General features: G+C 28.7%; 1 protein-coding gene across 2 annotated transcripts; it reads left to right on the top strand.

Moving 5' to 3' along the window:
• The first annotated feature begins 11,148 nt into the window (after window positions 1–11,148).
• On the top strand, window positions 11,149–14,266 carry LOC114425190 (heavy metal-associated isoprenylated plant protein 39-like). Of its 2 annotated transcripts, none has more exons than XM_028391996.1 (3): window positions 11,149–11,549; window positions 11,976–12,051; window positions 13,419–14,266. In XM_028391996.1, exons 1-3 carry the CDS (start codon window positions 11,544–11,546, stop codon window positions 13,847–13,849), a joined length of 513 nt encoding a protein of 170 aa, XP_028247797.1. In that variant the 5' UTR covers window positions 11,149–11,543; the 3' UTR covers window positions 13,850–14,266. The 2 variants fall into 2 exon arrangements, with proteins under 2 accessions (XP_028247797.1, XP_028247798.1); XM_028391997.1 differs by lacking the exon at window positions 11,149–11,549 and adding an exon at window positions 11,696–11,810.
• Window positions 14,267–14,706: the final 440 nt, after the last annotated feature.

The raw sequence follows: 14,706 nt of genomic DNA, 5'->3' as shown, positions 1-14,706 counted from the left end.
CTTTTATTAGGAACAAATTCATAAACAAGTAGCTTTTCTTTTCCTTCCAAACTAAAGCTTGGCCAGTAAAAGGACTTCATTATTAAATTCCATGCCTCCTTGGCCAGAATTTGTTGACAACCTTTTGACAGCAATCACCTGTCCATTAGAGAGCCTGCCCTGAAAATATATTACTGTTAGGTATATAATAAATTCTTTGCAGTCCAATTTACTGGTATACCATGTTTTGATGAAGAGGTGATATCTATATATGAGTTCTATGTTTGGATAATCACTTTACTTTTGGATGCTGATCAAATGTACTTTTGGAGAATGATATCTTTTATATATGAGTAATGAATGAGTAATATGCACTGACAGACCAACTAGTCGAAAACGGCTTGGTTGGAATTTCTTACGCGTTACTGTTTTGTTGGCCCGTCCCATGTTTTAAAAAGCTGTAGGCTGATGCTAGGTGCACCCAGCATTATTGCTGGTGCACCCAGCACTTAATCGTAAAAGTTCAAAATACCCCTGTGTATTTTTTAAAAACTTTTGTGCCCCAGCCTTTTCTTCTTCCGCCAGTTTCCTTCTTCCGCAACCCATTAGTCTCCTTCTTCCGCGACCCTGAGTGCTGGTTCTGCCACTGCGAGTGCCTCTTCTTCTTCCGTTCTTCGTGAGTATTATTGGCGGCGTTATCGTGGTGGTTTTTCTCTTGCGGTAGGACGTACATTGCGGTGCTCCACCGTCAAGGTAAGCTTATTGTCCCTTTTCTTGTGTCGTTTTGCTTCCATTTTTGGTTGTGTAGTGTAATTTGTAGGGATGTAGTTGATTCGCATAGGGAATGTCATCCGCAGTAGAGATAGGTTAGAACTTAATTGATCTGCAATAGGACATAGTTATTCCGCAATAAAAATTTACGGATCAACTTGATCCGCAAGTAGCATACGGATCAAGTTAATGCCTCCCAAGGAAGCATTACGGATTATCCAATAATAAGGTAAATTAAGTAATACCCTCTTCTGGTTCTTTTTGGACCTTTATTTTTATTGCTCCATCTGTCAAGCCACTAGACCAAGTTAATTTTGATAACTCCACTTTCTCAACACATTACTTATTATATCTATTACTTTCTCTTTCTCTCTTATTTTTCTTCTTCCAATATCTCTCTTCCTTCACCTAATTTCACCATAAAATGGAGTAGAGACGTAGTTGTTTATAATTTTCATATTTTTTCATTTTTTTTCACTTTCACTTTTTATATTCTTTCTTTTTATTTTTCTCTTTCTATACTCATCCCCCACCTCAAAATTAGTTTAGACAAAACTTTTATCAAAGACTAAAGATTAATGATTGGGGACGCTTCTACATTTTAAGCATTCCATTAACACTTATATTTTTCTTTTTTCTCTACTTATTACATTAATTATATCACTTATGATACTTACACTTCTCTCTCACTAGAAATATAAAGAAAATCTTTCCACCTGTATTGGAATTTAGGATTCCCATCGTTTGATGAATATAATTGACTGGAAATTTTGATTAAAAACATTTAATAATTAGTTTGATAGTGAGAATTGATGTTTAAATATTTCATATCAAGTATATATGAGTATTTAAATTTCTAATAAACTAAAATACAATTTTAGCCTCTCATTCTTTTTTTTTGTTTTAATTTAGTCTCTCATTCAATTCATACACTATTGGTATGAATTTAGAATGACATGGTAAATGCCCATATGAAGTGACATTTATGAGAGTTTGTCCTATGGCACCACGTAGATCAAGTAAGGTTACTTAGTTGATCAAGTGTGATAAATTGTTCTAACAAAAAAAAAAAAAACTTTGAGACTAAAATTTTTTTTTTTACAATTAATTGATCAAACTAAAACAAAACATTTAGACAAGAGACTAAAGTTATTTTAGCCTTACTAATATGAGAAATCCATAAACTTCAAAGAATCACCTATGAAACGTAGAATATTTTCTTCTTTGTTGGCTTAGTTTTCCTTATTATGTTGGGCTTTTTTTCTCAGTAATTAGTTTTAAGAATAATTGATATTTTATTATCCTTAATATTTAAAATGTCTCATCAAGCAGAATATTCTGGGTTTTGCAGAAAAGGACAAGTCATTACGAACTATAATCGCCATAGTTGTTCCTACTATTCTCGTTGTTGTTGTTCTGTTCATTTTTATTAGCATATATTTTAGGAGGAAGAAAGGAAAATTCTTCTATTTGGTAGGTCTAAGTATTAATTGATTTATCGATACTTATTATTTTCAACTATGTTCTATATTGTGATTTTTTTTATGGATAAAAATAAATGGTTAGTTTGTTAGTTTTTTATTAATAAATTTAAATTATTAGTTTGTTATTGTTTAGACTTTAGACTTCTCTCTCACGAGCTAAAATAATATTTCCTAAAATAGTATATGGGGCCCACATACTATAAAACTATCACTAATATAATAATAACAATAATAAGGTAAATTAATGAGGATAAGAATGAAAAAAAGGAAGCTAGGAGCTTATATATTTTGTTAACTATAAGTTAGTTAAAATAACTTATGCAATAAGCTAAAAATTATTAAAATAAACTAGCCTATCAAACCAATTTAAGCTAGTCAATCTAAATTATAAACTCTTAAAGTGACTTGTTAAACACGCTCAATATGTAGGTGACAGTGATAAACTAGTATTTTATGCAATGCACATGATATATTTTTATTTCATATAATTAAAATTTATAATATAAATAAATACTTTTAATTATATAAATTATATCATAATTAAAATTCATAACAAAAACTAATTTTGAATATAGAAATTATATGTTAGATTTATGATTAACAATTTATTTTGTGATAGATTATTTTTAACTATTGATGATTTATTTTAAAAATATATTAAAATTTAAAATTTAAAATAAAGATAAAAATAATAAATTAAAAGAGATATGAGGTTAAGAAAAATCTCTAAAAAGACTAGTTAAAAAAATTCCTAAAATAAAGCTCAATGAAGATAATTATTTTAATTTTTTTATTATTATTTTATTGGTATGAAATATTTATCTTTTTTGTTAATGATTAATGTCCATCGAAAAATCTAACTAACCATCTTTAATGAAATTCTAGGAGATCAAGTCCACTAGACTAGACGAAAAATTTGGTGATAACTATTTTAATTTCAACATAAAATTACACTTTCTTAGCTAAAAATACAAAGCAAACTGTACTCTTTTGTAAATGTGTCAACTAAAAGCTTCCTAAAAATAAGGGATCATTATAACTTATAAGGTGATTTTAAGAAGTAATTTGGATTAAAAAAAGTGGAATACTTGTTGACTCTTATGCAGAAATATATTGAAAGTGGATGAAATAATTCCAACACTTTCTTTTATATATATAATATTTTTTTTCATTAATTTAAACTCAAAATATTATTTTAAAAAAATTAAATCTAATATTATTCGTACCAATAATTTATTATTTGCCATGGATTGGTTGGATAAATAGATTGCCACCGAAAAATTAAGATAAAAAGTTTCCCAATTATGCATGGATATAGCATGGGGGACAAACAAAAGTATATTCTTCTTCTCTGCTTATGAGCCTTAGAAGATTATCATCATATCATCAAAGAGAAAAAGTTGGGCGGCTATCCAGTTAGCTAGCTACTCATCACTACGACCACTAAAATTGCTCGACAGAAATAGAATCACGTATCAATGTCAAAAACTCAAAACAATAATCTAAATAGGAAGAAAAAGTCTGTGATTATAAGCTATCGAGATACGTTAGCAGCAAAAGTACGTGCATGGTGGAACCAATTAATGAAAATGGTATCTGAAAAATGATGATTTTCGTTTGGTAATTAAAATATAGATAATTTAGGAAGTATATTCTAAACTATCTACATTTTAAAATACACACATAAACATTTTTATCACCCATCCGTGTAACTAGCCACCTTCATCTTCATCCCTAAATTGTAGTGATTTAATTGTATATCTAACTTGGTTTGGTCTATGCGTTTTTACTTTTCAGTTTAGGTTATTTGGTTGAATTTAAGTTAAAAATATAATATGTGCGATTCTATACAAATTCAACAGATAAAAATAAATTAAAAGTAAAAGTAAGGGTGATGATGCTTCTACTCAAACACACTTATGAGACCACAATGTCAATATCTTAGCCCAATACAAAATATGGCTCAAAAAGGATCTTGAATGCTCATATACAAACTCATGTGAATAGATAAGGATATATAAATAATTTTATATTATATTTCTAATAAAGCTTTTCAATTTGAGAATCCTCGCCATTTTCCTTATTTATAATTGGAAAATGTTTTAACTTTTAAAATTAGTTTGGTAATCACATAAAAATTATTAAGCATTTTAGGATTACCTTCGTTAGTATATTCTTCGTGTAACAAAAATTAAACTAGTAGTATGGACATTGATCGAAGGTTTATGTGTATTTTACGTACTAGCATTTGATATAATAATAGTATATATATAATTTTTTTATTAATATCATTTATCATATTATTAGTATGATCTATTATACTCACATTGTTAATATTGACATTACTCACAATATTTATATTCAAATTTAATTTTCATTATATAAAAGCTATACTAACAAATACTTAGATATTTTTTGTTTGTTAATACAAAAAATTATAGTGTATTTTTTTTTTATCATTTATGGGTTTTTTTTTTAACTACAAAAGATGCCGGCCGGTGCTCATGGACAGATCCAAGAATGCATCAAAGGAGGACTAAATTTCTTGTTGTACTTTAATTATTTAAATATCTAACTTGCAACAAATAAATATTTAATAACCAACGAATCTATAATAATTTTATAGGTAAAACTATTATTATAGGAAATACATAATTGTTTCAAATTTTAAAAAAAAAAATTGATCTTACCGGCACAATAGCAATCAAACAGAAAAATATTTTACCATTAAAAAGAGAAACAAACTCCTTATAATAGTAACTAGGGTAAAATAAGTTTTTAGTCACTTATATTTTCAATGAATCCTATTTTTAGTCCTCAAACTCCCACGCCATGCAATTTAGCCCTTAAAATTTATAAAAAAAAATGAATGAATTTTAGTCTCTGGACTTACTCATTGATTTTTGTATTTTTTGTTAACTCCAGGTTATGAGAAGAGACTAAAAACATACTTTTTAAAAATACCAACGACTAAGTTGCTTAGTACGAAAGTTCGAGAACTAGACGCAAGATTCAATGAAAATATAAAAATAAAAAACATATTTTATTCTAATAACTAAAATGCATCAAATTTTATAAATTATATAAATATTTATAATATAATCTTAATAATTAAATATATAAATAAATAAATGAGACTTATAATAATACATAAAGCGTTAATTAAAGCAACAAAGTGTAGTTATTCTTCTTTTAGCTTATGTCATGAGAATGCAATTTTTGGGTGCTTAGCTTCTTTTTTATTATTATTTTCTCCTTTACGTTCCAAAAATAAAAAAGTACAGTTGCTTGATTCCTCTGGTAAGTAGAGTAGTTGCCACTTTGACTCCCTAATTAATGTATAAAATAAAATAATTTTTCTTATTACATAACTCGATGAAACCTCCTGTCAAAAAAAAAAAAAAACTCGTTGAAACCAAAGAGTAGGAATTAAAGTAATATTTTTTTGAAATAAAAGGGAATTGAAGTAATATATTTATTTACATGACTATTTTCTTATAATTAAATATTTTGACAAAACCTTTTTTCTTATCAGCAAAATTTGACAAAACTTGTTGAAACCAAAGAGTAGGAATGAAAGTATTATATCAAAGCAAATTTTAACGTAGAAAAAATTAAAATACATTGTTGAAAGAAAAAAGAAAAATTGAATACCTCTAATTTATGATCCATGGGCTCTTGCTCGTTGAGATAACCATGACCATGGCGGCCATTCTAAAATATACGGCGCCCACCGCCGCAGCCGCCAATTTTGTAACTGTGCCATAGGGGTTCAACCGTGGGACCCGCATACTATAAAACTACCACTCTCTCACGTGCGAAATCACACACGTGAAAGTTGTTCCACGCTCTCACGCGGCACCATTTGCGCGTAGGAAGCTTCTGAGGAGGCAGAAGTAGTATATTATAAAATACTGTACTGTAGACTATACTGTACTTTACGACACTGAAAAAAAGTGATAATGACACTACTAGCTTTCTGGCACCGCCCACTGGTCCCACCAGACGTGGCATTCTCAAATTTCTATTTATTGCTCCTCACTCATGCACAGTGTTTTATCATGCAATTTTCTCAATAATAAGAAAATAATTGTATTGTACCTTTTTCTATAATTACAAAATAATTCCCCTGTTTATGCTGCAGAATGATAAATTAAATGGAAATTTTTGAATTAATCCATTTAATAAGTGTAAATGTATAATGGTTATATATATATATATATATATATATATATATATAATATGAAATAAAGATAAAAGAAAAATAATACTAGTGATTAATTGAATGCTTGTGTAAACTAAAGTTCATATTAATATTACTATGAGTAAATATGTACTGTAAAACATTTGAGTAAATGAATATCGTCAAATATAAGTTTTTCTTTCTTTCTTTCTACGTTAAGAATTTGTTTTAATGGTAATTACATGTTGTGAGAGTCATCAAAGACAGAATTATGAGAAGAAATGCATTTGCAAATAATTGGATATATAATATAAGCCATACAATGAGTTGACATGTTACTCATCACATTCGAATTTCAAACGTTACTTATTACATTTCAAACTTTTGTTTTGTTTCCTTTTGGTATGAAAATAGCATTCGCATGCTTGTTTATTTATTAATCAAGCATTGAATAAGATTCTACTACTCTTCGTAATTTGAAAGCAAGTTTCGTGTTCTATATGCATCCAACTACTTGTTATCTTCTTATTAATTTCGATATCAATAAGCACTTTCGGTTTTTGATGAAGCTATATATAAAATATATTTTATATATAGTGCCTTCTATTGAAATGAGTTAGGTGGATTGTAACTCACAAGGATGCCGTTTAACTAAATTAAAAATATATTAAAATTGTTTATTATTTTAAAGATATAAAAGCTAATGAAGCTTATTTTTTTAGTGATTACAATTAATGGGCATATATTTAATACTATTTCTTATAACTAATTTTCTCAGAATAATTGTATATAAAAATATAATGAATAATTGAAAAGTTAAATTTGTTAATTTTTAACTAAAACAAAGCTCAAATTAATTTAATATGATAAACATATGGTCATAATGAGTATACGTATTAAGCAGCATTTGGAATCTGTCACACTGGTTAATGTTGTCTAGACTTCAAATTGTCAACATTATGTACTGACACAAATATGCTAGCATTATATTATTAATTTATTATGATATTTGTTTAGTTTTTTCTCTTTTGATTGACGGTTTGGCTCATGATACAAATCAAACATGCAAATTAAGAACAAATTCGTAGGTAAAACGCAGTATCCACCTAATCACCCAACATGATACTATATGGGCAATTTGAATATTTACGGGCGAAATAAAATGTGGGCAATTTGATCATTTAGCCCAGTATTACATTATGATTATTAAAGTAATGCCATGCATATAGTTATAAAAATATTACAAAGCAGCATGATGCTATTTCCTTAATATATACTATGCACATGATAAACAAAGTATTTGTTTTGATTTTGTTTTATATGTATTTTGACAACAAATTACAATTTATGGAGACTACTGCTGTATTTTGATTTGCATGTAGTATAATGTAATCTTTTTTTATCTGTTAATATATGTAACCTAAATACCCATTAAATTAATGAAATGGAATAATGTAGGCTCGGCACAAATAAATATAGTTTGCCAGTAATTTATTTTGAACGAAATAAACTAACCAAAACCATGTGATGAATATTGATTTGTGGACAAAGATCTTTGTTTTCCCTCTCAACCTTGTCAATTTCATCTTCTTAGCTTTCTTTGAACAATTACTTATCGAAGTGATTTCTCTCTCCTTTTCCAATCAATGAAGTGAAAAATGATCTGCATTAAAAAGAGCATACGCAACGGGATCGACAATTGCCTCAGCCTTAATTTGCGTCCTGTGTCATAGGACTTCACGGGTACCAAATTTCCTGTCTTATTTTCTTGTTTCTATCTTCTTCAATACCTTTTCATTAAAAAAATAATACTTTATTTTTCTCTTAAAAAAGATAGATCAAAAGTAAGAAAAGAAAGCAGTTAATTTGAATTGAGTGAACGAAAGAAGTAGGGCCCATTTTCCTTCAGAAATTACAAAGTTCTTTATAATTATAATCATAAAAAAATATTTTTGGTCTAGACCTCCTCTAAGTTTTTAAAATAATTGGGTATTTAGAATTAACACTCGACGTCACTTATTAAGTATGTACAGTTCTGTATTAATTGATTTAAGTATTTGATGATAAAAAAGAAAAATGTTATAAAATGAATTATGCAATAAAAGAGATAAAAAAATACTATATGAATAATAAATTTAATTAAAACATAGTAACTATAGTTCTTATGCTATTATTTAATGTCAAATTATTTTATATAATAAGATTATTAATTTTCATTATATCTTTTATAAATTTGTATACCAAATTCAATATATATTTGAAATTAAATTCATCAATAATGTAACTCATATGCCCTACCCTCTTGGGGTGCGGTATGATATTTTTGGAATAATGACGCAATACCAATTCTCATCTTATCCCTTTCTTGGACAGTTTGGACCTCATTTTGTATTTGTTTGATGCGTTTGAAATACGCTGTCACCCCCTATATATTATGTAGGTAACTATAAACTATAATTAATAATTAACTATGATTTTTTTTCTGTACATTATACAGTTATAATTTTTTTAATAAAAAATTAAATAGAATATTATATATTTTATTATCGGTAGTTAACATTTTATTACATTAAATAGAGTCAGTAAAAACAAATTACATTAAATTGAAACAAATTAATTAAAGAAATAATACTTTTAAAATATATAAAAATATAGAACTAAATTATTTAAATAAAGATTGATTATCTTATTTTACAATTCCAATTTGTTACTCAAACCCCATTTTATTTATTGTTATTTTTAATTTCTTAAAAGAAACACATTTTGGCTAAACTCGACACTGCTCACTACTTTAATAAAGTGAGTTATTTATTTATTTAACGAATAAGAATAAAATTTGTTAGTTTAACACTAGCTTCTTACATGTCAAAACAATGATTCCAAAATTTACCCCCTCCCCCCGCCCCCAAATATTTGCAAGTTTTCCTAATTAAGCCGTAATTTACTCCCATAGCGTGTAATTATTGTTGAGTTTTATAAGTCATTACCAACATTAATTCACTGATATTTAAAAGAAACATTATTTATTATAAATTATATATATATATATATTTGTCGGATAAAGTGTTTATTAGTTTTTTAACTGTAAAAAATTGTGAATAAAAGGGATAAAAGCTTTATAATCTCCAAAATGATGCAACCAAACTTGCGAAAGTGAACATTATCATTTATCACCATTGAAAAAGTTTTTAGAACTAAAAAAGAGTCCGAAGGGAAGGAACACCAAGTGGTGAATTCCCTTTTCTCAAGCTACTAAGAGCCAATCTTCAATTCAGGCTAAGAGATAAAGCTTTTCAAGGTCCTTTCGAATAGTCCCTAGGCCTCCAAATCTTGATTGACTAAAGATTCCCCAAACAACTTTCTCCCACGTTCAATTCATGAAGCCAATGGGAGGAAGGTTCCATGTGATACATAAAGCTATAGAATTATAGTAGCTAGGTGTTTTGTAAAATATATGAATTTAATAAAACCTTGTCTTTAAATTATATGATATTCTTTTCAAACTTATGTATATATTAAATTATATAACTATATGAGTGTGTGTTTAATTTTTATTAGTGTTCTAAAAATATAATTTTATCAAAATAAAAGTACAAAATAAATTGTTTTATAGATAAATATTGAATCCCTCTGAAAAAGAAAAAACTTAGAACACATGCTTAAATTGCCCCACCCTTGAAAATACTTGGTCGGAAAATATGAAGTTTATTTTTATGATCTCTACATCTTAAAGTGATTAATCTCTTTGGCAGGAAGAAACTTATAGATATTGTTCAACATGAGGGAAATATATTCAATAAATTAAAGTTTTTCATGTTTTGTAAAAGAAAATGTTTTCTAGGCATTCTTAAGAGTATTATACCTACATAGATTGGAATGAAACTCTTATACATAACTTATAAAATTATTACCTTAAATTATCCTTCATTATTTTTAGTTCCATCATTACGTACCAATATTACCCTTACCATTATTATTAAGATTGTTGATACCATATGTACTATTATCATTGTCACCTTTATATCATTATTTTTTTTACAACACAATTACTACGTACTATTATGTATTATTATCGTTGTTCTTAGTATTGCTGATGAAACCATTATTTTGTATTACTATTATCATTCATATTACTGCAATTACAAGTATCATTATTAACTGTTATCGTTTTTGTCATAATAATTAACTATTTATTTTTTTATGTCAATTAATTAAGAGTATTTTGCAAAATATTATATTTAAAAAAAATACTTTATTTAATTAAAATGAGAGATGTTAAAAGAAAATAGTGTACATTTAAGTTTTTTTTTTCTGATCAATTACATCTAAGTATTTACCCTAAAAAAACAAAACTGTTTGTTATTTTGATAGTACAATGTATTTTTTTTATATAGATAAAAAAATATTTTACATTCAAAATTCAAACTGAAATATATTAAATAAATTAAAATAATTTTACACTAATTAAACTACATGCACTCTCGATGGTATGCAAACATATGTCAGACAGAATCATTGGATTGATCTAACGATAGGTCTGAGTAATATGCACGAAGTTGTAAAAGCACGTAACAAAACATTAGAAGGAATTAATTAAAGAGAAGACCTAATACAACCTTGTGGTGGCCCTTCACCAAGTAGTCACACGTTCAGCAGCTTCGCGTGGCTTTTTGCTGAGAGAGTGAGAGAGTGATATATGCTTTGTTCACACAGTTTCATGCGTAGAGGGGCTCACTCTGTTTCTCATGTCATGGCCTATAACCCTCCACTTGTTACCATTACATTATTTTCTGTAAATATTATTACTCATTACATAGTACTACATCTTCATAGTTGTTGATGTTTTCCTCCTCTCCCTAGCTTTTTCTTTTCTCTCTCCTATTCTGCAATTTCGGATTTTCCGGTATTAAAATGTTTCCAACTCCTCACTCTCTGTCTTTTTCAACATAGAGAGCATTATTCGATTTCGTATTGCACTCTCTCATCTCATCTCCCATTCTCATTCTAGCTAACATCCCCTTTTCTTCTTCTCACTTCTCTCCAAGTTTTTTCTTCACATTTCTCTGCCTTTGATCTGCACACACAACAACATCCCTCTAAAAAACATAGAGGGATAAAATAAAAACATGAAGGTATGATTCTTACTTTCTACTTCTGTTTTCTCTTTATCCTTTTTAGCAAAGGATAATTCATAATTTATAATTTATGAGCTCATCAAAACCTTGATTCACTTTTGATTCACCTTGAACTTTATGCTTTTCTTTCTCTCTTTTCCTTTCCTTTCCTTTTTTTTTGGGTGCGTTTCAATTTAAAGATCTGGGTTATGTGTCTGAAATGAATATTGTTATCTTCTCCATCAGATTCATGGTTCTGTATTTAATTGAACATATGGGGTATGAATAAAGTGTCATAAAAGGTTTCAAGTGTGTCACTTTTAATTGGATGGTTCGGATTTAATGGGTTATTTATTCTATGAATATTCTTTGTTATTATAAGGTTGTTATGATTTGAATCTGGGCCTAATGAATCACTCTCTGATACAATTTCTTTACTTCCAGAAATTTGTACTCAAGTTAGATTTGCCAGATGACAAGGCAAAGCAGAAGGCCCTGAAAACAGTTTCAACACTTTCAGGTACCAAATCATTGTTCACCTTTTTTTTTTCCTTCTAATTATACTATGATATCTAGATTTCTGGTTTGGGAATGCCCAAATCTGGAGAATGTCACAAAATTTTAAGATCCGGTGAAGGAGAGTGACAGTTAACCTGATGGGTGACGCAACCTCCAAAATGATTGTCACGTGACATTGGAGCAGAGATCATATGGTTATTATTTTCACGAGTTTTATTTAATTAATTTGTGTCCAGTAAAATATTTTAGCAGTATTTTAAAATCATATTATATCATCTTATTACAGTATTTTAATTTTTTATTACTTATTATGATATTCAAACTTGTTGAATGTGTACCGCACATGATGTGATAAGAGTATAACAAAATTACTCACAAAGTGAGTGAAAACAATGTTATTGTAATTATTATATTAGATCAACCGTATTAAATACTGTGGCAATTTTGTCACAGAGCATGTCGTGTCTTTGTTTAGGGATGAAGACATACCAAATGCGTTATAATTAATTATGCTATTATCTAATTTTTAATTAAAATATTTTGAATTGGGTTTTCGTGTTTTGGAAGGGTTGTGGCTGGTTGCACTCTCTTTCATATAACCAAGAGTAGAGAAATTTTATGGTGTCTCTTATTGGTGGTACCCATAATTTTTTTAATAATATTATTATATACTAAACAAAATATTTTTTGCGTGGGCTTAGATTAACTTGAGAATTTATTAGAAAATACGTGTGGATGTGTTTAAAAATTAAAACTAATCAAAGGACAAGAGTCACAAGATCCATTATATAAAAAAATAATAAAGATCCAAGATCCAAATGTTCTGCTTAAACTTTTACTTGTTAAGAGTCAATTAAGTTCACTCAAATTATAACATGACAGTTTTTTATTGATCAACTTTCAATTACTAATTTGTTAAACAATATCTCTTTAATTTGAAAGAAAATTTTAAAGCTCAAATAGAAAGGTTTCTGAACTCTTAAACATATAATTAGAGATAGTTAGAGGTTTGATCTTCATGTATTTGTCTACGAAAGAATATCTGTTGGGAGACTTCAGTTCTCTAAATAAATTTCTGTACATGGAAGGATTAGTCTTTTGACTCTAAGTCAAAAGATATCTTGAATTAAAAAGAAAAAACAGAGATTATTTATCATACACACAATATAATTACATTAAATAAACAATTATTTAGTCTTGGACAAGGTAGTTCTTATTTGATTTGTTTGTTCTGATTAATTGGATTGGCCTCCTCCACGTACATTTGAAGTTTTGATCAGTTGTCCCAAGGCATTGTATTGCTTTTGGTTTCAATTTCCTTATTCTAAGGCAAAAAACCCCTAACAATCAAACTGTGGAACAATGTAGGGATTGATGCCATCTCTATGGACATGAAGGAGAAGAAATTAACAGTGATAGGAACAGTTGATCCAGTGAATGTTGTGAGCAAACTCCGCAAGTATTGGCAGACAGACATACTCTCAGTAGGTCCAGCAAAGGAGCCCGAGAAGAAAGAGGAGCCAAAGAAAGAAGAGAAGAAAGAGGAGCCAAAGAAAGAGGGTGAAGCCAAAAAGGAAGAGGAGAAAAAGGAAGAGCCTAAGAAAGAAGAAGAGAAGAAGGAAGAGCCAAAGAAAGAAGAAGAGAAGAAGGAAGAGGAGAAGAAGAAAGAGGCACCACCCCCTCCACCAGACCCAGTTTTAGAGCTGGTCAAGGCTTATAGGGCTTATAATCCCCACATGACCACATACTACTATGTTCAAAGCATGGAAGAGAATCCTAATGCTTGTGTCGTTTGTTAAATACCAAGCTGTGGAAGAAAACATGAGGAAAGGAAGACATATATAAAAATATATATCAAACTTTCTCTATTTGCAATGGAATCAATCAGGTCAATTTCTCTTTCATGAATCCTGGGAGTTCATAATATCAAGATAGAAAGAAACAAACAAACTCCTTTGTATATATTTTGGTGGTGGTGTCTCCTCTAGTTTTGTTCTGGGACATTAGCAATGTGTAGAGAGTAGGAATAAAATTTTGGGAGATTTGTTTTGACAATGATCACAAATGTAATCATATACTATTATGTTAATTTCCTTTTTTTTTTAAGTTGCTGCCTGCATGTATACAGTATTAGTGGAATCAGCAATTAGTAATTTTGTACGTTGCTGATGCCAACAGGAATTTATGAGAAGAAAAAAAGAGATTGAAAACGCCAAGCATATGATTTCATAGTGGTCAAAATGGTAGTAGAAGTCTCAATCTCTTATCACATTCACCGCCACTTGATGTCATAAAGATTAATGTTTGTTTCTTTTCTTTTCTTTTATTCCGTGGTATTGTCATGTCCTTTGTCATGTGGGACACGGTGGCTGAAAAGCAAGGTGTACCCCATCACGTAGTTGAGATTTGAGGGTGGGACACGAATTTTTCCCTCCCCTTTTCAGAGCCCTGCATTTGTGCTGCAAATGCAACTTGTTGAAAAGTGAATTACACATGGCCACTCACACGATTCTATGGTCCCATTGCTTCATATCTATATTGAATGATAGAAAAAGACTAATACAAAAATATTATATATTGTCATTCCACTCCAACTCATTACCTATCATAAAATTATTATTTTCATGATAATTATTTTAAAAATTATATTAACGAT

Source organism: Glycine soja, chromosome 9 (genome assembly GCF_004193775.1).
Source record: "Glycine soja cultivar W05 chromosome 9, ASM419377v2, whole genome shotgun sequence".
In the NCBI taxonomy this organism is placed as follows: domain Eukaryota; kingdom Viridiplantae; phylum Streptophyta; class Magnoliopsida; order Fabales; family Fabaceae; genus Glycine; species Glycine soja.
Note: the sequence above shows the minus strand (reverse complement) of the source record. Positions and strands in the feature narration are given on the sequence as shown.